The following is a 22740-nucleotide window of genomic DNA, read 5'->3' as shown; positions in this document are numbered from 1 at the left end:
AGGGAGCTTCGGGGTTCCTGGGAAAACGAGAATTGGGGGAGACATTTAAATAGAATAAGATGAGAGTGTAGTTGCCATGGTTAGATACCTTGCCCCATAAAATAGGAAAATTCCCCACTGTTCACCACAGCAGCACACCGAGAAGGTCAACTCTGATAGCTCTCTGGGTCCGAGCACAGCAGGCACAGCTGAGGTCTTGTCCTGAGATAGTAGGGTCATTAGTTAACCACTATCGTGAAATGATGGGGTCACTAGTAACCCATCCCAAGCAAGCAACACACACTCAAATTCAGCTATACTATGGAGAGTCAGTTGTCATACACATTTCAGAATTTTCAGTACCTAAGTGCTACAATTGTTGAGGTCAAAAATATCCCCTGAGGATTCACACTTTGAAGGCTTGGTCACCATCTTTTGGTGCACAGGGATGTGGTAAAATGTTAAGAGTTGAGACCCAGTGACAGGAAGTTAGGTTCCTGGGAGTATGCCCTTAAAGGTGTCAAGACCTTAGTCCTTCTTCTTCTCTTCCTCCTCCTCTTCCTCTTCCTCCTCCTCTTCCTCGTCCTCCTCTTCCTTCTCTCTTTGCTTCCATGCACCATGTGTCTCTTGCCACATGCCCACAAGTCATAGGTCTCCTGGACATTGAATGAAACCTTTGGCGTTATAAGGGAAAGCAACCTTCCTCCTTATCATTTTGTTATCTCAATTTGTCTTGGCAATGAAACCTGACAACACTCTAGTTATCCTACTCCCATATCATTGCTCTTAGATAACAGTTATAAATACAATTTCAGGGTCTCTAGAACCAAGAACAACTCCTCTCTGAGACCTAGAAGAGTTTGTGACCATGAACCATAGGAAAGGAGCCTGGCTCTCTGCAGGCTCTCTCTGGAAGCTGTACCTTCCAGAGAGTATCCCAGGGTTCCATACTGGCTGTTGGTTACTTATGATACGGTGACTATAAAACCCGGTCCTGGAGTCATGTTGCTTGAGACCAAACTTAAATCTACCAGTTGTCTGCTAAGACAACCTACTTCCGCATGTGTTGGCTCACCTTATTTTTGCCTGCCTTCACTTGTTCATGAGTGAGAATGCTTCTTTGCTGCTGCTGCTGCTACTGCTGCTGCTGCTGCTGCTGCTACTGCCACTGCTGCTGCTGCTGCTGCTGCTTCTTCTGATATTAGTACCATTCTATGCTGGCCCCAGACACCAGCTTCTTTTGCCTTCCTGTGTGGAACATCATTGATCCTTAGGAATGAGGAGTTCAGCATCAGATTTAGACTGCTGAGGTATCCAGCTGTGTGGGCTAAGCTTCCACAGAGGTCTCTGACTCTCTAGCACATAGATGACCATTGTTGGAAGACCTAGTCCTTGTTACATAAAGGCAATCTTTAGTGTGTGTGTGTGTGTGTCCAGGGAGTAGCACTATTAGGAGGAGGTATAGCCTTGTTGGAGTAGGTGAAGACTTGTTGAAGGAAGTGTGTCACTGTGGGGTTGGGCTTTGAGACCCTCCTAGCCACATGGGAGTCAGTTTTCTCCTAGCTGCCTTCAGAACAAGAGATCGATCTATCAGCTTCTCCAATGCCATGCCTGAAAGGGCTTTCGGCACCAAGATGAAAGGGCTTAAAAGGGGGAGAGTATAGGGGGTTAGGTGAGTGTGGCTAGGCGGCGTGGGGGAAGGTGTCCAGGCAGGCCCTTGTCTGGGCACCTCTGCCCCTGAGGGACCACACACACACACACAGGCATAGTATAGAATAGAGTTTATTCAGAGTAGAGGATGGGAGTTAGTGGAGAGAGAGAGAGAGAGAGAGAGAGAGAGAGAGAGAGAGAGAGAGAGAGAGAGAGAGAGAATAAAGAGAGTGGAGTGGAGGCCGGCCAAGACCACGTGGAGGGGGGAAGAGCTCCAGGGGCAGAGAGGTGAGAGAGTGTGGGAGAGCAGAGAGCAAAGAGGGAGAGGAGGAGCAAGTAGCCCCTCTTATAGTGGGCCAGATCTCTGGGCGGGGCATACCTGGCTATTGCCAGGTAGGTGTGGGGTGGAGCTTAGACAAAACCCCAACAATGCCTGCCTGGAGGCTGCCATACTTCCTGCAATAATGATAATGGACCTAACCTATGAACTGTAGGTCAGCCTCAGTTAAATGTTGTCCTTCATAAGAGTTGTCATGGTCATGGTATCTCTTCACAGCAATGAAACCCTAAGACAGACAGACAGACAGACAGACAGACAGACACACACACACACACACACACACACACACGCACACACGCACGCACGCACGCACACACTTATGCAATATTAAATCTAGCTTCTTCATTGTTGTCTTCCTGAATTCACTTCCCTGCACATGTGTGATGATTAATTTATATGAGGGAAGAATAAACAATTTTTCTTAAGTCCCTCTAAGTTCCAGTTGTCACCAAACAAGTAACATTGAAGAACCCAGGACTCACCTAGCATCGTAATCTCTGTGGCGTTCAGGAGGTTCGCTCCTGGAGGGAGGCTGCCATGGGGTGCCCTCCTGAGCATCATTGCCTTCACAGACTTTCAGTTGAGGAACATGTTTTTGGAACTAACAAGGATTCTTTTTTTTTTTTTTTTTTTTTTTTTTTTTTTTATAAAAAATGACTTCAAGATGTAAACCTGTAACCTATAGAAATTCAACCTAAAGTTGTGCTTGCCAAAAAATATTACAGTAAATGTACTATTTGACTTTTTCTGGTCTTTCAGTTTGCTTAAATTGTAAACTTTCTGATTATACTTTTACTTCCACAGTATTCTTAAGTAAAGGATAATGAAGTATCACAATTCAGCAGGTAATGAAATAACATGACTCAGCAGGACAGGCTGAGCGGATCCCACTGGCTTATAGAAGCAGAGATTTGTGGCAAGAGAGATGGCTCAGTTAATACAGCGCTTGCTGCGCAAGCATGAAGGCCTGAGTTCACTCCCCAGTGTCCACGTGGAAAGGTGAGTCCACTGTGACTGGTGCCTGCTCTGCACCAAAGACGGAGAGAGAAGATGCAGCCGGGAGCTCTCTGGATGGATGCCTGGACCAGCTGGTAAGCTCCAGATTCACCAAGGCATCCTGTCTCAGAAAATAAGGTGAATAATGCTAAAACATCTGACCTGGCATTGCCTACGAGATTTATTTCAACTTAGTTGGGGCATCTGTTCCACATCATCTTTATTGAAACTGATGCCATCTCCTTTATCCAGATAGGGAAGGAAACATGGCAAACTGCCCACTGTTGTTTTCTTTCTCTCCCTCTCTCTCTCCCTCCCTCTCCTTTCTCCTTGCTGTCTCTCTCCCTCCCTCTCTCTCTTTCTCCTTGATGTCTCTGTGTGTGTGTCTTTCTCTTCCCCCAGGTGTGTGTGTGTGTGTGTGTGTGTGCGCGCGCACACGTGCATGCACACACATATGGATGGCCTGTCACTGAACCAGAAGCTCACTATTTGCCTAGGCTGGCTGAATCACAGGCATGAATATCCTGGGCTACATTTTTACAGGTGTCTTCTCAATCACCCTCCACCTTATACTTTTGAGACAGGGTCTCTTACAGTTCACTGAAACATTACCTCCAACTCTTTATCACCTCAGGAAAAATGCCTGTCATCCTAGCCCAGAAAGCTCTCTCACCCACTTGCTAGCTCTCTGGCCCTGCGCCCATGGCTTCTTAACACTTCTAGAGAGGAGTGAGACATCCCACTTCTGCTAATATTTTGTAGGCTAAAATTAGACCCAGGAGGTCAGGAAATAAAACACTACTTCATACACAGAGTGAAGATGTTAGAACGTGGAGCACTCCTCTGACCTCCAGGTACAACGCTTCGCAATGATGGTGAACTCTGGACTTCCCGCGTCAGCCTTCTTCTGAGTTTGTTCTCAGTTGTTTATAAAGCTAACAGATTTCTTGATTAGTAGAATTATCCAGCTGTGTTTTGTTATGGTTCTAGGAAGGGAAGTTCTCTTGAGGTGCTAGCAGATTGGACCAAGGGCTCCTATTCAGCTGCATTTGCTTGTGAATATCTGATGATAACGTCAAGTCATGTTAGTGCTTCGCTGGTGTAGTCTGATGTGTTATCTTAGATATGCAGGAGAAGTAGACAGGGCTCTTGGGGGGTTCTCCAGAACATAATTTAGGAGCCAGTCAAATCTGAGAACAGATTTTCTCCGTCCTTAAAGCAAGATGACATATTGTAGCAGGCCAAATACGAAGACATGAAACACAGGCATCTTTTTTAATTCAAAAGTTAAAGACATTTGCTATAGAAATTAGCTCTAAAATTTTTTTGTAATATATAAAACATTTTTATATAATGTTTATATAAAACATTTATATATATATATATATATATATACTATAACAAATCCTATTATTTTGCAGACATTAGAAAATAAATATAATTTAAACTTTTCTCTATTTTGATAATCTACATTAATCCTTGGAGTTTGGGTATCCTTAGTATATTTTTTTTTACGGTTTGGAATAATTATCCTCAATTTTTTTAAAAAAGAATTTAAAAGGTTTGGGAACCATTTTCTTAGGTAATAACTTCTTTGGTCAATTACAGCTTTAACAAAGGAGAAAATAGTAGATAACATTATCTTTGTGGAGCTTACCAAGATAAGTGAGAAAAAACCCTTGTGTTTATAAAGACAGGATCATTGTGAAGACACACCCAATTGGTGGGAAGACAGTTTGACCATCTGTGCTGCAATACCAAATCAATTGCATTTTTCTATTATAAGAAGTTTGTTCAGTTACTCTTCTGAATAATATTTGGCTAAAATTAACTGTTGGTTGGGATATATAAAGCAAATAGGAAATTCATTAAAGTTGAAACATTAAAATAAGCAAATTCGTATTCTCATCTGCCGAGAAGCACAGGTACCAGATATGGCGATTCCATAGCTCAGCTGTGTCCACACAGTCTGGAGACTTTTACCTCCTCCCTATCTTTCACTCACAGCAAGCCAGCCCAGGAAGCTGGCTTCTCGCCTGAACCCCACTCCTGGTATCAAAATCACCACAACTGCACCTCCCTTTCTGTAGCTGGGGAAGCAGCCTTCCCAAAGCCACGTGATTCTTTGATATTCACACAGAATTGGGGTTCGCTTAGCAAGAGGGTCGGGGAATTGCAATTGGATAGCTGAATAATAAGATCTTATTCTGCTGTTGTCACAGATGAGATGCCTCATTGTGGTGACTAACACTACCACAAAACACTGGGCAAAGTCCCCCCCCCCCCCCCAGTGTTAGCATGATGAAAGCTGCCTGTGACTCAGAAATCACGAAGAGCCAAAGCGTGCCTCAGAACGTCACAGCATGCAGTCGTGTTTCTTTAAATGCTCTAGCACATCAATGTCAACTCCTAACTTATAGTATTCACCATAAAGCATGCTTCCACTTAGTCTCACACTAGCACACCTTTGTTTACTTACTTAAAGCATCCTGTGGTTGTCACTGCTGACACATCCCCTTCCTTTAAATATACCGCTTTCAGCTAAAAGCAGAGTTATTTACTCATTTAAGGAATATAAATTTTATTCTATAACCCAAACAACTCTCTAGTTTGGGTCACTAATAAAAGTCAGAAACAAACATAGAAATACATTATTCAATACAGCCTTGTTTTTTTTTTCCTGCAACAACCCACACACCATCTGTCTCATCTACTAATATGAGCCAACCAGAAAAGGAACATATTTTCTATGATGATTTTTTTGCAATAATGTATAGATCATTTAGGAAATGGTCCTTGGTCAGTTTCCTTCAGATCTCAGCTAAAATGTCTTTGGGAATCTTCCCTGAGTACCCTGTATAGAATAAGATATTATCCTCTGGTTACTTCCTATCAAATCTTGTCTAATTCTGTCCATAAAACTCTTATGGATCTGTAATTGTTGGTGTACATTTGTGTACCTCCCATCTTCTCACTAAACCAGTGGATCTCAACCTGTGGGTCTTGACCCCATTGGGGGTCACATGTCAGATATTCTGCGTATCAGATATTTATATTACAATTCATAACAGCATCAAAATTACAGTTATGAAATGGCAGTGAAATAGTTTTATGGTTGGGGGGTCACTACAAAATGAGGAACTGTACTAAAGGGTCGCAGCATTAGGACGGCTGAGAACCAGTGGACTAGAGGGATGTAAGGACCGACATGTTGGTTTCCTCCTGGCACTTACTGAGTGCCACACTTCGTGGCTGGTCAGTAATTATCCAGTAATTGGATCTACTTTTCTGAATTGTCTTTCATTGAAACACCTTGTGTTGTGTACTGAAAACAAACTTTAAAATAAAAATATCCTGGTATATATCCTATTTTGATTAATGATACCTAGTGGCATTGGGTTTTTAAATTTATACCATTAGTAGACATTTAGAAGAAAATATCAGATGTAACAAAACCAATAAAATATAGCTTCATAGTAGGAAAGACAAGTTTCTATTAATGTCTGTGGGTAGATTTTTGAAGGTACTGTGTTATATTATAAATAATTTGTTATGTATGGAAAATTAATCTGAGACCAAGCGAGAAGTTGAAAACTGTCTAGAAGTAAAGCCTTCAAAAACACACACTTATTTTTCTGTTCAAAATTGAACTTCTAAAAGTTGTTTTTAATCTTAATAAACTTTGGATTATAACCACTGCTCACAGACAGTCTCTTTGTCTTAGAGGTCTGAATAATATAATAATATACTATAGTTGTAACTATAGTATGAAGCATTAGATATTTCAGGTCTTCAATAACTATTCCTTCTTGTAGTTATTAACTGAATAAGAACTCTCACCCCCACCCCCACCCAAAAAAAAGAGCCCAGGGAAACGTGGCTGTTTCTGGTGGAGGCATTCCCATGCGTGAGTGTGATTAGCACAGACTTGCTAAATCTCTCCCTGCGCCATCTGTGAGCACCTTCTTGCTTTAAAACAACACACGCCAGCTCTGCTCAGTTCTAAGTCAGTTTTTGTCACAACTGTTATCTTCCTCTTAAACCTGGGAACATTCTTCAGTGTCTAATGGCTTGTGAATGCCACCTTTGGTGAAGAACATGGGCCTCCAGCTGAAAAAGGACCTTCATTAAATCAATTATCTCAAATGAAATGTTATTGGCATAAAATGCTGATCACAAAAACTCCATCTCATTGATAAAAGGGGAAGAAAGGGGAACATTTTGGTTGGACAAGTGCGTTTCAGACATTTTCATGTGTTTAACGCCCTAGCAAGCTGCAGACTGGTATAAATGCTTCTCTCATGAGGGTAGTCTTGGTTAGAGGTCAAGTCAGCAATAATGGAGGCTTGATTGACAAGACTTGGCAGTGAATAATGAGCTGCTCTGATTGGAGACCAAGTTCTTTGCTGCAGACCCAATACCCTCAACATGAAGGACTTGTCCATGACAAATCAGGCAATTCATGTAGAGCCTCCAGTCAGTGTGCTACAGCGAAGGCTCCTAGAACTGCCAGGAGACCAGCACAAACACAGGCTATGCTTTGAAACAAATGCTAATGTCATCACAGGTGTTATGACCATGTTCTCTACCAAAGATGTGATCTCTGATCTTGAAAAGGGGGGGGGGGGGAGATATTTTAACTTTTATTCATGTGTATATTTGTGTATATGCTCAGGTGCTTGAAGAGGCCAAAAAGGGACCTAAATCCCTGGAGATGGAGTTATAGGTGATTGTAAGCCACCAGTCATGGGCTGGAAACTGGTACACAGGTCCTCTTGGAAGAACAGCAAGTGCTCTCACCACTGAGATATCTCTCCAGCTCCTGAGACGAATGTTTAAAAAACTTGCAAATCTGCAATATTTAAAACAGATCTAATTGTTTAGTTCATCAGGCCTAACCTGAGAACAGCCAAGAAAGAAGAATCTGTCCTTTAAGGTTTAGCATTTTTCATATGACTAAATCATATAATGATACAAGTTAACAACATTGAATTAATTCACAGAACTGTGCACCCCTCACCACAGATCCATTTTACAACATCCCAATCCTTCTTTACAGACATTAGATTTAGGGGTTTGTATCTGATTTCTCATAGTTTTTTTTTTTTTTGTGGGTGGGGGAAGGAAACAATAATTATGCAATTAAAACAGAATACCAAAAATATTAATAAATTTTACATTTCAGATGTGTTCAGATAGAACTGAGTAATTTGCCTGGCAAGACACATTTTATATGTGCAATGTTCAAACAAAATCTAGTTGTTTTAGACAGTTATACATTCTTTCTTGACTGTAAAGTCTTCATAAAATCATTGAATCGATGAGTATGAAGTGGCCTCTGATCACAAGTGAAGCTGGCATTGTCTGGAGGCACACGGTGGCAAGCAGCAGTGAGGCATGGCGCTGTCCTAGTTCTTCGCAAGTCTCTTTTCAGCTCCATTTCTAAGTGGGGAATAAGTCATATCCTCTGAGGTCATCTTGTCCCTTGGGAAGTGTCGTGCCACAGCGGAACACAATCAAAATGGCTGGTTAGTTCAGATTCTATTTTTATCTTCTTGTTTGTGTTTTCCAGACACTATTGATGCTCATTCTGTTGAAAGTGTGATCTTGCTTCTTCCTGACTCCCTCCTTGGGGGCCATCACCTCGCTCTTCTCCTCTGGGATACACTCCCTTTCTTGCTTGCATGAGTCTTGCAATAATAGAGAAACAAGAAAGCATGTTTAGCACGCACATGTAAGGTAACTGTATAGCTTTGCTCTAGTAGAATATGGAGCTTGGTGGCTTGGAAGTATGCAAAAATATTGTTTCCTCATGTGTGTTAGTGGTGGCTCTTTGTGACTGGAGCCCAAGTTGTGGGGATTGCATACATAGTGGGTGTCCGTCCAGTAAATACTTGAATAAGCGAAGTTTTTAATATTTTAGTCTTAACAGCTTGTGGAAGTTGGTCTCTAGATCATGAGTATGTTTGGAAGAATATGTTTAATATGTTATGGAAAGCATGCACTGCAAACGTACTGCTAGGGACCAACATGAAACGCTAAAACCTAGCTATAACATATTATGTTAGACCACAGACTGTATTATAGATTTGTATTTCTTTCTAACTTATTTGAAATTCTATTGCATTTTAATTGTGTGTGTGCATGATTCATACGTCTGTGTGCCACAGTGCACATTGTGAAGGTCTGAGGACAGTTGGCTTCTCCACTTCCACCATGTGAGTCCCAGGGATCGAAGTCACTGAACTCAGCCTCTGCCTGTGCCATCTTGGCAGCTCTCTGGCTAGTTTATAAGACTTTGTATCCCCGTGCTGAGTCAACCTTAAGAAGTATGTGCATCTCTTCTAAAGTAGTAAATATGATGCTCCTGAAAAGTGTTCTTGTCTTCTGAAACATCTTAAAAGTGATGCTCCTTTTCATGATTTATTTGATTTATCTGTGTGAGCCTATTTGTTGAAAATGATAAGCTGTGCAGAAAAAAAGGCATAAATAAAAAAATAATAGTACTTTGTCCCTGCAATGAAATCAGTGTAGAAATGGAAGGTTTGGGATTTTGGTCGTCCTAGTTATCTATATTTTTACCTCTAAGTTTAAAATAAACTTGATCAAACATTATTCTTGGTATATTCATATTAACTGGCTCTCACCTTTCCTGCTAGGGCTGCAGTGTTCTCTCAGGTTTATGTATGTCATGGCCACACGATGCCCCTCCTTCTCCATGCCAGAGCGATTCCCTTGGACTGCCAACCTCTCAGTTATTGATTGCGATTAGCAGTTATTTCCCACTTTATGAGATCTTCCCCCAGAGATGCTGACTCATTTCAACCTTCCTCCTTGGAAACCATTCCCATCATGCAGTCCCTCCTCCCCAGAGGACCCTCCTCTCCTGCTCTGCATTCCCATTCACTGTTTCTTCTCCAGAGAGTATCTCAAACATTCTCTTCTTCTATAGCTTGAGTCTATAAACCAACTTCCAGGAAAAAGCTTCTGTCCATATGTGTCCAAATGATGACTTCTAAAGTCATGTAGAACACTTTAGTTGCTGAATCCGATGACTATCTGTCGTCACTGTGTTTGGCTCTCTTCTGCCTTACTGGGAGAAGTCTTGAGCCTGATCAGTCCTATTTGCCACTGGTCCTCTGCAGTGATTTGTTTTAATTCTGGCTCATGTAAGAAATGTCAGCCTGCACAGCTCTGGCTTTGGTTTGCCCTCACAAGCCACAACATTTCCGTAGGAAACTAATTAGTTTCTATATTGTTGCTCACTTTTTTGGGTTGATGCTCAAATTCATTTTAAGTTCTCATATCTCTGGTTGTTCTTTGGGTGTCTCCATCTATGTTCTCAGAAGCCACTAGGTCCATCTGAGTTCTTGTCCTCAGTGTGACCATTCCTACTCCCCCAGGAAGGACCATGAACTGAATATCCATTCAGCAGCAGCAGGGAAAGGTGCTGCTCTCCTGTGCTGTTTGTGTCTCTTTCTCCTCTTTGGGGAATACAGTGGAAATGTATTTCCCTTCTCCTCTGAGACGAATATGTCATTTCACTAGCTTGGGTTGTTTTGGAGCTGATGTGCGTCACTTTAGACACACAATTTTACTTGTATCTCCCTGTTGTAATAACCAGCAACGGTCCAGAGATATCAAACTTCATCAGCTTGCCTTCAAGAGCCAAGCTTAAAAACCAGCCTTCCACTAGACAAAACAGAATGTCTACAGGGTGACTGGGAAATCACTTCTGCCGTGTTAATCCAGTGAAATTTTAGAACTATTTCTTATTGCCAATATTGCCTGGTCTATCCTGATTGATTGACAAACCAGTATAAAATTTATTATTTTCTTTTTCTTCTCTGGGTCATTTGAAAAACTGAAATATGGAAGTATCTCTTGTGCTCTGGGTCTGCTGTGATCTTGGCTTTGCCTGACCCAGCACCACCCACCTCTGTTAAGTGGATTCTTTTTTTTTTTCTTCTTCTTCTTCTTCCATATCCAGTTTGTAGAACACAGGCTACCACAGAGCCAGCTGCATTTGTTGAAGGCCAAAACGCCAAGCCAAGTGTCAAGCAATTACCAGCTCTGGGCATTTTTGCAGAAATACACAAAAACGTGTAGAATCGTTTAATTCCATCCCCTCCTAACCTCTTCACATGGAAATTGGCTGCTTGGGCGCATGCTGTTTTTCTCCCAGGCCGTGTGTCAAGGGGCTATTAACACTCGCTCCAGCAGCCTGTTCCCGGGCCATTTGGGATGTTGCACGCGTTCACACCCGCACGCGGCCCGCGGCGCCTTCACGCGTTGCCGTTTTGTTTATGCGGAGCGAGGGCGGCCTGGGTGTGAAGGTCTGCCAGGGCTAGATAAAGCCGGGCTGCGACACCGAAGCAGTCGTCCTGCCATGGATACCACGGAGAGTGCCGAGAGCGCGCACAGCCCAGCAAGCTCGCCCTCGCGCAGCCGCTGCCCGCAGCCCGCGCAGCCGGGGTACCTATCAGCCCGGATCTGGCCCCGCGCAGTCTCCACCCTCGCCCCGTGTCCGCCGCCCACGGAGCCCGAGGACCGCCTGGCCCCGGCTCGTCCCCGTGCGCCCTCTACCTCAGCCCTTGCCCTGTACCCGCCGCCCTTGCCTTGGCCCGTGCCCGGTGCCCTTGCTAAGTCCGAGTTGAGTCTGGTGGCTCGGCTCGCGTTCTCTGTGCGCAGCTTGCGCTTGCCACCCTGCAGGTCGGAGGGCTTCTGGAGACCGTGGGTTCGAACTCCTGGCGAGAGAGAGGAGCGGACAAAGCCCCTTGCTGCAGAGGCGGTGAGTGACAGTGTTGCCCGCTGCGGTTCAGGCTGCAGAGCATCCCCACTCCTGACCCCCAATCCGGACCTGGGGAGGAAGGGCCCGAGTGGCTTATGCTCCCGATCTGCCCAGTGCTTAACAGTACTCCTGCCCCACACCCTTTGGGTATGAACGCGGGCTGAGACTGGGACATTTGTTGTGATGATGCAATCACTTGCAGCTGAAGAGATGGGTTGCAGAGAGGCTCAGGGTTACAACCCCTACCTGAACCAGAGGCGCTGGGTCACACACCTTCCCAATTTCCATAATGAGATGCGTGGTGACTGCGATTACTCCTTTCCTTCCTAGTTGCCCAGTGGCCCAGGAATGACAGAAGCTTCTGGGAAGCCTTTGCAATACCAACACCCCGTCAGGTGAGTGGCAGGCCTTACGGACAGGCCTTCCTGGGGGTCTCCTACAACTCCAGTCCTAAGGAGGAAGGAGATGAGGCATGATCTTACAGCTTGGTTTAATAACTGGCACCCCGGTTTCTCTTGAAAAATCTGCCCTTAGTTACTCTGTGATCCCACTCTGAGGATTCACTTACTCACATAATGGGAAAATACAGGAGTTGTCACATAAGACAACTGTCAATTGGTGGATAGTGAGTAAATGCTAACACAACTGGCTAAAAAGAGAGAAAGCAGACAGGACTGATTGGGGCTGTAGCTCGCTGGCAGGGTGTTTACCTGACCTCAAGGAGGCTCTGGCTTATAAAATGGGAGGCATCTTACGCCCGAAAGGTTGTTTTGGGTTTTTATTATTTTTAATCCTAAAAGGGTATGTAAAACTGGCTTCTCAGCATGCAGAGTGCATGTATTACTTTCTTGCAAGCAAAAAGAAGGAATAGGATGGACAGTAACAGATTTGTAGCAGAACAAGCTTGACACTTTACAGTTCCCAAAGCTGGTCCAGCTGTTCACTGTTTTTGTTTGTTTTTACTGTTTTGTTGTTCATTTTACTTTTTTTTTTTTTTTTTTTTTTTTTTTTTTTTTTGCTGTAGGAAGCCAGCCTTTCTATAAGATTCTTTGTAGCTTTAATTTGAGACAAAATGTTTATGACAGTGTGGTGTTCTCAGGACTGCTAAAAGAAGACTTGTTTGACTGTGTTAAAGAAGCCCTGATCTATTTCTATGTGTTTATAAGCAGTGTGCAATAGTTGATACATATTGGTTACCTACATATGCTAAAAGTAATTGAAAGACACAGGGAAAGCAATTGATAAGTGGAATTTAGTTTGCCGTGGTCACATTTTTATTTTTATGTGTCTGAGTATTTTGCCTGTGTGTGTATTTGCACTTTGTGTGTGCCTGTGTCCACAGAGGTCAGAAGAGGAAGTAGGATCCCACGAAACTGGAGTTTCTAATGGTTATAAGCTGTTATATGGATGCTGGGACCAGAACCAAGGTCCCTGGAAGAACAGCCAGTGTTCTTAACCACTAAGCCATCTCTCTGGCCTGACTTTGATTAGTTTCAAAGTGAGACCAGCGCATGAAATATGTTACTTTTGAAAGGTTAGGGAAAGCTCACACAACATGAGTTAGTCAGGGGTACTATTGATGAGTCTCTGAGAGTCAGATGAGCTGACACTTTTGTTTTTTAATCCAAAGAAAGGATATGGGAAAAGAGATATCAGGACTTGGGTCAGCATAGTTCCTGCTGGAGCTCCAGGGACCGGGAACTTGGATGTGTGTAGCTGCAATGGTGGCTGCAAGGTAGTAAAAGGCCGGAGCTTATACACCTCCATCCAGAGTTTGTTCAGAAACCTATGGGCTTTTCTCTGCAGAATGTGTTGATGGTTATAGATTTGTAGCCAGAATAAGGGTATGATCTGATCAGTATTTCAGAAAATCACTAAGGGACTGGAATAAAGACTCAAAGCAAAATTGAAAGTAGTTACAAGTAAGATACAAAAGGGAGCTTTTCTAGAAGTCTTGTTTTCTTTTCTTTTCTTTTCTTTCTTTCTTTCTTTCTTTCTTTCTTTCTTTCTTTCTTTCTTTCTTCCTTCCTTCCTTCCTTCCTTCTTTCGTCTTCTTTCCTTCCTTCCTTCCTTCCTTCCTTCCTTCCTTCCTTCCTTCCTTCCTTCCTTCCTTCCTTCCTTCCTTCCTTCCTTCTTTCTTTCTTTCTTTCTTTCTTTCTTTCTTTCTTTCTTTCTTTCTTTCTTTCTTTCTTTCTTTCTTTCTTTCTTTCTTTCTTTCTTTCTTTCTTTCTTTTAGACAGGGTTTCTCTGTGTAGCCCTAGCTGTCCTGGAACTCACTCTGTAGACCAGGCTGGCCTCGAACTCAGAAATCCGCCTGCCTCTACCTCCCAAGTGCTGGGATTAAAGGCGTGCACCACCACGCCAGGCAAAAGGGAGCTTTTCGATGACATCAGAAAAGGAGTTGGGACTTAGTGGATGTCCCAAGTCCTTAGGAGACAAAGCAGGACTTTGTAATATACTGGGAAAGTGGGTGAAGAACGGCTAAAAAGCCAGAATGCCTCCCAGATTTGTAGCTGCTGACCAGGTGAGTGCCGCTCTGTGAGGATGCAGACTTGGGGAGTGAGGAAAGGGGTGTGATTGTTCTTCTTTGCATTGCATATGCTTTAGGGAGAGGGTCACATATAAGTCATGAGACAGGCTGCAAACCTTCACTGCAAGCACTGGTGTGAGGTCTGTGAGTATGAAAGGCAGCAGGTAAGGTGATCTTGAGGAAGTGCACAGAGAAGTGGTGGGAATTCTCATGGAAGGCCTAGAGGAAGGGCGAGCCTCTACCTGGTAATGAAGTAAGTCTCCAAGGAGACTAAAGAGTCATAACAGGGAACTCAGAGAAGAACTGTCCACAGTGAGATATTCTGACCACTCATTGTGATACCAACCGAACAACATTTTGAGGGGATTGGCAATTGCAATTACATATTAGAAAATACCTTGGTAATTTTTGTAAACAATTCCTTTCTCTGCCAAACAATTTAATTGTGGCTTTCTTAGTTAATTTTTATTCATTTCTATCTCGACTTGTATCGTGCGTCTTATGATTTGTGTTCAGTGGTCACTTCTTTGCGGATAGAATTCACGGTGTATTCTGTTTGATTGGCAGATTGTGTTGGTACAAGCACTCCCCAGTGCATCTATTGCATGTGTAATTGATAGCTACTCGCTGAAGTATCCAGATTATATGCTTTTAATGTGACTTACTAGAAATATATGTAAACTCTGTTGCCCAACTTTCTAAGCACACTTTTAAAACAGCACACTGCACATGATATGATCTTTCCTTGGTTAGAGTCACTCGATCATATGTAGACAGAGTTCTTTGCCCTATACTACAGTGACTTCAGGCTAGTTGTCAGCTCAGCCTTATCTATTTCTTTTCTTTGTATGAGAAATAAAAGAAGGTCATCAGGCCAGATGAATAGGGGTCAGAAGTTTAAAATTCTGAGATAATGATGCTTACATGCAAATTAATTTTATAAAACCTCTATCATTCTCAATACACTGATAGAGTGGCCCCAGATTGGTCAGGTGGGAGAGGAGATGCATTGGGAATAAAGGTCTGTGTTGGAGCAGCTTTTCCGCCTAGTGAGCTGTGAAGGCGTAGACCTTAAAGCCGCTGCTCTCATATATATCTGATCAAGCATATCGACTGCATCTATAACTAAGGGCTACATCTAAAGTTTTTCTGCTGGACAGTGGGTGATTAAAGCCTGTTCAGAGTGCACACGCTCTGCCCTCTCTGTATATATTTGGCTGTCATCCACGTGTGTTATTTGTCTTCTAAAGAAATTTAGAGAGTAGTAGAAAAGGCAACCATTTATTTGTACACTGGCAAGCAGAGTCCTTGTGAGCTGTAACAACAGTAGCTACAGCTTTAAACTCTGCCTCTAAAATGTGTAAACTAATTATTAAGCAGGGAGAGCTTGTGGAAGTCAGTTTTCGGTGACAGGATCCCAAGCGTGAAAACATATGGATCATATGTTGTCTGCTTCTTTCAGACTATTCTGGCCCAAGTCCAAGTGTTACGACTACTTATATCAAGAAGCAGAAACTCTTCTGAAAAATTTCCCAATTCAAGCTACAATTTCATTTTATGAAGATTCTGATAGTGAAGATGAAATAGAGGGTCTGGCCTGTGAAAACCCATCTAATTAGTTTTTTCTGTTGACAATTGAGCTGTGTAGAATTTGAATTCTGTATATGAATGTACCATACATTTTTAAAACTAATTTATTTGTATATACATTATTAATAAAATATTTTGTAATAACTACAGTATTTGGGCTTCTCTTTGTCCCTACACTAGAATTAAATGTTGGGATTTTGAGATAGACATTGTGTACAATTGTCCTGATTGTGTTATAAATATTTGTGGTTCACAAAGGATATTTGTGATATCCTTTATTATATTGCAAATTTATCTTTAGTTATAATTTTTCAAAGAACTATTTGGTTTTTTTTTAAAGACTGACTCTTGTAATATCTGGTGTTTTCTGTTGCTCTCAATTGGATTAGTTACAGATGATATAATTTTGGCAATGAGTGAAGAAAATTGGGTGCCTGCTACTATTCTCACACATATTAGTATTTGTTTGCTAGCTTATAGTGAACATGCTTTAAGTAATTATAATTGAGAAGGAAAAACACTCTTGTGTCTCTTAAATCTTAAGGACTGTAATTAAGTGTTGAGTAGTGTGACTCCCCCTCTGATACTCTCGTGTTGTCTTTATTCTGGTGTTCACTACATTCTGTATATGTTGAGGGATTCCTATAATTTTCAAAAAAGGTTTAAATTTGAATTATTTGTATGGAGCCTAAAAATGTTGAGACGATGAAAGTATTCTCTCTCTCTCTCTCTCTCTCTCTCTCTCTCTCTCTCTCTCTCTCTCTCCTGGATAAAGCTAAGATTTGGAAGACATAAAATTCAACATTATCCACTTTCCTTTTGTTTTAGTTTCCTGCTCACAGTATTCCCACAGAAACATTTTCTTATGGGGAGTAAAATAAATTCTCAGTGACTGTTTTTTTCTTCTGTAGCCATCACAGAAGAAAACTTGCCACATCCTTTAATGAGAAGGACAGTGGACAATCTGCATGGTTAGGGTGACACAGTAAATTATGATCACGGAGTCTTTTTAGTTTTTATATAATCATCTGGTCAGCAGTTCCATTGCAAACAAACATATTTTTATTAACCTATAATCTGAACTACTCGTCAGAATGAGGCAGGAGAACTTCAAGTTCAGTGCTTGCCTGGCAATATACCAAAAATATTTTCCTGCAGTGTTCCAGAATAAAAATGGATAAAGGTGGAGATGAGAGGTAATTAGCTAGCTAAGAAATGCCTCTTGCTTGAGTGACTAAACGCATCCACTAAACCCTGTTTTTCAAGACAGGGTTTCTCTGTATAGCCCTGGCTGTCCTAGAACTTACTCTGTAGACCAGGCTGGCCTCGAACTCAGAAATCCGCCTGCCTCTGCCTCCCGAGTGCTGGGATTAAAAGCGTGCACCACTACTGCTCCACAGACTTTCTCTTATAATATTAAACCACATTATCACAACTTTGACTCCCAGGAATTCTGGAAACTACATAACTGAAATAGATGTTGAGTCCAGAGTCAGAAAAATTAGTACCCCACAGAGAATAGATAGGGTTATTTAGAGCTGTTCTTTGGGAAAATGTTCTCTTTCTATTGGATTCTACTCTGTGGATCTGTGTCTTCTTCCTGAGACATGCAAAAGAGAGCACAGTGAATCACAAACATGTGCCCACAACATTAGGTGCTTCTCTTGTTAACAAATTAGGGTAGTATAGGTGCTATATATACAGTTTAAGGTTTAGCTATATTTACTTCTTACAGAAACCCAAGCCTGTTCAGACAGACAAAAATATTCCTTTAATAAACTAAAGTAACTTGCATAAACCATTAAGTACAAGGATGACACCAAAGCCAAATCACTCTATTTAGGAGTGATCTACTTGAAGATTTCAGGGAAAGTGAAAAGTTATTGGAGGAGGAAGGATGTGTGAGTGTGTGGAATATACAGAAGGCTGGAAACGTATTTTTCTCGTTTTCCAGACAGGTTTCCCAAAGGTGGAGTTTTCTTCTTGACCCACAGCAGAGGCTGCTTGAGTTCGGCTTCTTAGCTCATGAAGTTGTGAAGTCCTCTTTCCTAGAACTTAGTATTTTATAGGAGAGAACTATTCAGCAGTCTGAACGTTTCGATAGTATTATTTTCTTCCGTATTTAAGCAGTCTGATGGTGGTATTTATCAAGTGACAGGCACAGTTGTTCTTCTGCCACCCTCGGCCTCTATCAGCACCAGGGCTGGGGAACAGCTTCACTCTTTGATCTTTCATCAGAAAGCTGTCATTTCCTTGTGGTGCTGAAGTTTAGGACTAAAGCTTAACCGAGCATGCGCTGCCCTGCCCCCAACCCCCCCCCCCCGCCCCCGCACAGCCACCCCTCCCAAGCCCGGCGACCGGTCTCGCAGAGCAAGTGCCTTTTCTCTGACTCCGCCCCCGCCCCACCTCCCGTGAGCGTGATTGCGTCATGACGCGCCTGACCGCTGGCGACCCCGGAAGTGGGTCGGGGGCTTGGCCTCGGCCAGGCCAAGGAGCCGGCACTGACGGTGGTGGCCGCTGGGGTCCCACCAGGCGATCCTGTCCCGTGGCGGAGCCTGGATGCGGCCCGAGCCGGGGGCCCAGAATGCTGAACGTCCCTTCCCAGGCGTTCCCGGCCCCCGGCTCCCAGCAGCGCGTCGCCTCCCAGGGACGCAGCAAGGTAAGTGGCGACGCCGTTTGTTCGTCTACTGACTCGAACGCCCTAAATTTGTTGGAGCTGCTGAAGTTGGTTGGCCTCGGTAGGTCTACTCGGCACCCTGCTTCTGGCGTGGTTGGTTTTCTGCCTCAAGCTGTCCCCTCCAGTCTTTTGTTCTTTACAGTCAGAAGAACAAGGCTGAACAGCGGCGGTGGCTAGGGAAGACTTGGAGTCTGCAAACCTGCCATCAGATTTAGTGCTACCTCTCCAAGCCACACTCCTCCATGTATACGATAGCCAATTGTCCCAGCACTGCCTCATCTGTAGACATCCCTGGTTGATTTTGAATCTGGTACCATGCTCTTGTCTATTTGTTGAATATGGTTACTGTCAGCAGCAGGTGGAAATACAGATATAGATTTACAAAATTCAATAAAAATTGTGTAGTGTGTTCATTGCAAGGTTTATGTTATTTTGGTGCTATTTGTTTTATGTTATTTTGGTAGTCCCTTATTCTAAAACCATATCTTGATATTTTGTTTTGAGACTTCTATCTTCTTGGGCTACTCGATTTCTTTTTCGAGTTTTATTTTATATGATTTTAAGACTTTCGCTGAATATTTCTATTTTTCTCCACTTAGATCTGAGGTTTTGACCTTAAATCAGAAAAGGAATTAAGGGTTTATTTATTTTTCAAAAGCGTCTGTCCCCAGCTTTAATCATACATAGTACTAAGATGTTTTGTGGGCTCACTGATGGCCATGTGTATCTTGAGTCCTTTTCCTGTGTCCATTGAATCTTCACAGTTACCTTGAAGATGGGGGCGTTTACTATTTTCATTCTGGGTAAAAAGAAATAGGTTAATGGAAGTCTACATTCTGGTTAAAAAGAAATAGGTTAATGGAAGTCTACCATCAGTCACATAAGGTTGTGGTTACTTCATTGCTGTTTGTGTGTGTTTGTGTGTTTGTGTGTGTGCGCGCGCGTGCGTCTGCTCGACAGCCATCAATTGTGTATCTTGCTCTCTTTAAGCTAAATGCTTAAAGTTTAAAGCAATCAATGGTTGCCCTTTGCAGAATGAGAAAGCCAGTAACTGCCTTTCTTCATTAAAACGGCCATTTTCTCAGCATTCATTTAAAGAAGAAAACTTCTAGGCAAAGACAACAAGTTCCTTAGATGTGGTAGCAGAAGTTGAGTTTTGTTGTTGCAAAAGAGGTCAAAGTAAGATCTTTGTGTAATTTAATAGGAACCTTAGGTGGGATTAATTTTTTGGTTATAAATGAGACAGTCTTGAACCGTAATAAGCTGAGTTAGGACTTCATGAAACCATCAGATAAAGTTTTCAAAAATGCAACACCGCCAGAGAGGCTGATTGTTAAATTGTTAAAAGTATAGACTTTGAAGTAGGAAAGAGATGTCTTTCCAAGGCCCACTATTTCATCTCAATCACATTCTGGCTCAGGTGTATGAAGGGATGACTGGTTTTTGTTGTTGTTGTCTTGTTCATAGGACTGAGATGATATTTTTTCATAACACAACATTGTTATGCACTCAGCAAATATTACCATACGCCTTTTATTCAAATCTCATTAATTTGAATCCAACACAGAGACAGATTCCTTATGCAATAGCTGTTCAGTGGTTATTGAAAGACTATAGTGTCCTATATATGCTAAGGCATTTGACCATGGGGTTCCCAGTTGATGATGCTGTCTTGGAATGTTATGAAACCTTTAGGGGAGGGTTGACTTTGTTGGAAACAGTATGTCACTTTGGGGGAGGCCTTGAGGGTTTACAGCCTCACCCCACTTTCAGTTTGTTCTTTCTGTGTGCAGTTGTAGTCAGCGCCGTGCTCTGGGTGCCTGATACCACGCCTGCCTTGCCGTTATGGACTCCCCTTGTGGAACCATAAGCCAAAACAAACCCTTTCTTCTGTAAGTTGATTCTAGTCATGGCGTTTTATCATAGCAGCCAAAGGAAACTAAGACAGTATGGTGTGTTGAAGGGTAGATAGTCTCTGATTTCAAGGAACTTAGTTTCACAGGCAGCACAGAGAAGAAAGCAGACAGTTATAGTCATTACTTCAGTAGGGTGTTAGCACCAAAAGAGAATTGGAGTTAGATTGGAGCAAATACTCTGGGCAAGTGCTTGACACCAACGGGGACTCTGTGCCCATCATGATGGCCAAAGCTTTTGATAGAAAGCTGAGGCTAAAACGTGGATCTAGGAATGCAAACTGTGACCGGATTATGGAGGGTCTGACTAACAGTTGAAGAGTAAGGGGACACTGGAGAAGGAAGATTTATTACTCAAGTTGCATTTCCAAGATTTACTGCCCCAGAAATTATTGAATGGAGAGAGAGAGCCCAGTGATTTTTCTCTGGAATAGGAATTGTTTTTCTCACTTTTTATTCTTTGGGTGGGATCTAGTCACCAGAAGAGTTCCACCAGTGGTCAGAAGCAGAGGGTTGAATTAGATGATGGAGTTTACCCCACAGGTACTGACCTATTTACTCTGGGGTAAATGAATGCCTAAATTAGATATGACTCTAGAAAGTGAGTTGTGCCAGCGTCCTCCAGTGTACTTGGGTTTGCAGTACTGTTCTCCTGGTACTTTGGAAGGAGCTCATTGGACAAGAGTGGCCCTGTGCAATACCAGGGCTTGAAATTTTCCACTAAATCATCCTAACTAATTAAAATACTCGTATACCCATGTTAATACACTTAGTACCCTGTACACTGTAAGAGAATACTCAGAGTGGATAATGGATAAAGGACAGGCTTATTTATGAGATGAGGAGTGTTCATATCTGGCCAAGCCTTATTGCTTTGTTTGAACATGGTGGAAGGCATCACAGGGCAATAAAGAACACAGGAGAACTTCAGTTCATGTAAATTAAAAATAGCTTCAAGGCCATTTTAAATTACATTAACTCTCAGGACTTAAACACTTCCTGGTGTACCCCACCTTGCAGAACAGGTTTATTATGTGTGTTTTTGGCGGGGGAGCACATTCTGACCATCCAATCTTTCACCTTAAAATCTTGAAAATGTATTTTATAAAAGAAAACAGAGCTCCGAGTGTCCTGTCACTGAATCATGTAGGTGTAATTAGTAGATATTTTCTGCAGAGGGCACCATTATAAACACAGTAATCTTCCCTCGTTCATGACTTCATGTCCCATCTTTCCTGTTATCTACAGTCAGCTGCATGAATTGTCTTGTTTTCCTATGTCTAAGGTGCATGTACTGTCCATCCCGTAGTCACCTGGTAGCTATTTTTTTTGTTTCCAGATAGATAGTTGGAAAATGGAAGTACATGTCTTCAAGTCACCATTAATTTACTTAGTAATGGTCCAAGTGTCGGACTAACAATAGTGGAAATTCTTATATGTCTAAGAGAAGCCATGAAATGCTTCCTGTGAGTGGAAATGTGAGAGTTCTTAATACGAAAAAAAAAATCATGCCAAGGTCACTAATACCTACAGTAAAAACAAGTTTCCAAGAATTGTGAAGGAAAAAGGAATGTGTAAGGGGGGAAATACAGTATCCACCATAGGGTGTTTGGTGGTGGCCTTGGTTTCAGGTTGTTTCTGAGAAATGTTTAGCTTATCTTAGTGGGAGGTCTCTATAGGCGAGCAGCCATCCAGAGGAGGAAGCTGTGGTTGATAGTTTCTACAAACACTGTCAACATTCACACTCAACACTAGAAGACCCCTGTGCCAGTTCCTCTCTGCTAGGCATGGAAGTCCTGGGTGTGGCTGTACCGTGCTCATGTCGACCACACACAGTCATGTAGGGCTCCCTCTCCTCCCCATACCTGTCCTCAGAGTATTTTCCTGAGCTTGGTATACTTTATCAGTGGGTTTGTAGAAAACACTTGCACCTTAAGTTCTGGTTTTCAGTTTATATTGATAATTCAGAAAGGGTGGATCCACTTTAGTCAATCTTTGGCATATCTTCTGTCAAATCTCTTGATTGTTAAGGTCACAAATTTTGGTTCAAAATGGCAATGATAACATAATTAGTAACAAAGCTAGGACCTGGACATTCTCAATTTCTGGCTTTAGATTCAATATTGTGTCTATTATACCTTACCACCATTATGAAGAAAATTTGTGAGACAGAATTTCTAAGTCCTATCTCAAAGTTAGTATCTTAAATAATAATTTGTTTAAGATTCTGGGCATCTAAATTTCCTGGACATCTTGAACTAGATGAAAGAGTCC

The 22740-nt window shown here is 42.3% G+C and overlaps 2 protein-coding genes across 6 annotated transcripts in view; both read left to right on the top strand.

Annotated features, from left to right (window-relative positions):
• The first annotated feature begins 11354 nt into the window (after positions 1-11354).
• Positions 11355-15905, top strand: Ripply2 (ripply transcriptional repressor 2). Of its 4 annotated transcripts, XM_052187698.1 has the most exons (4): positions 11355-11440; positions 11678-11756; positions 12087-12151; positions 15749-15905. In XM_052187698.1, exons 1-4 carry the CDS (start codon positions 11355-11357, stop codon positions 15903-15905), a joined length of 387 nt encoding a protein of 128 aa, XP_052043658.1. The 4 variants fall into 4 exon arrangements, with proteins under 4 accessions (XP_052043658.1, XP_052043656.1, XP_052043660.1 ...); XM_052187696.1 differs by having other exon boundaries at positions 11355-11756; XM_052187700.1 differs by lacking the exon at positions 12087-12151 and having other exon boundaries at positions 15749-15847.
• A 2396-nt stretch (positions 15906-18301) lies between these two features.
• Positions 18302-22740, top strand: part of LOC127688752 (cytochrome b5 reductase 4) — a 53320-nt gene continuing 48881 nt past the window's right edge. Inside the window, exons 1-2 of one of the 2 annotated variants that reach the window (XM_052187695.1) lie at positions 18447-18535; positions 20347-20445. Coding sequence is in view for 1 of the 2 variants with exons in the window: in XM_052187694.1 (XP_052043654.1) it covers positions 18305-18535 (231 nt within the window). In the remaining variant the exon portion in view is untranslated. Of the gene's footprint in view, positions 18536-20346; positions 20446-22740 lie in introns of both variants that reach the window. The other variant, XM_052187694.1, reaches the window with a different exon arrangement.

Source organism: Apodemus sylvaticus, chromosome 7 (assembly GCF_947179515.1).
Source record: "Apodemus sylvaticus chromosome 7, mApoSyl1.1, whole genome shotgun sequence".
NCBI lineage: Eukaryota > Metazoa > Chordata > Mammalia > Rodentia > Muridae > Apodemus > Apodemus sylvaticus.
The sequence above is the reverse complement of the archived record's forward strand: the minus strand, read 5'-3'. Positions and strand labels throughout refer to the sequence as shown.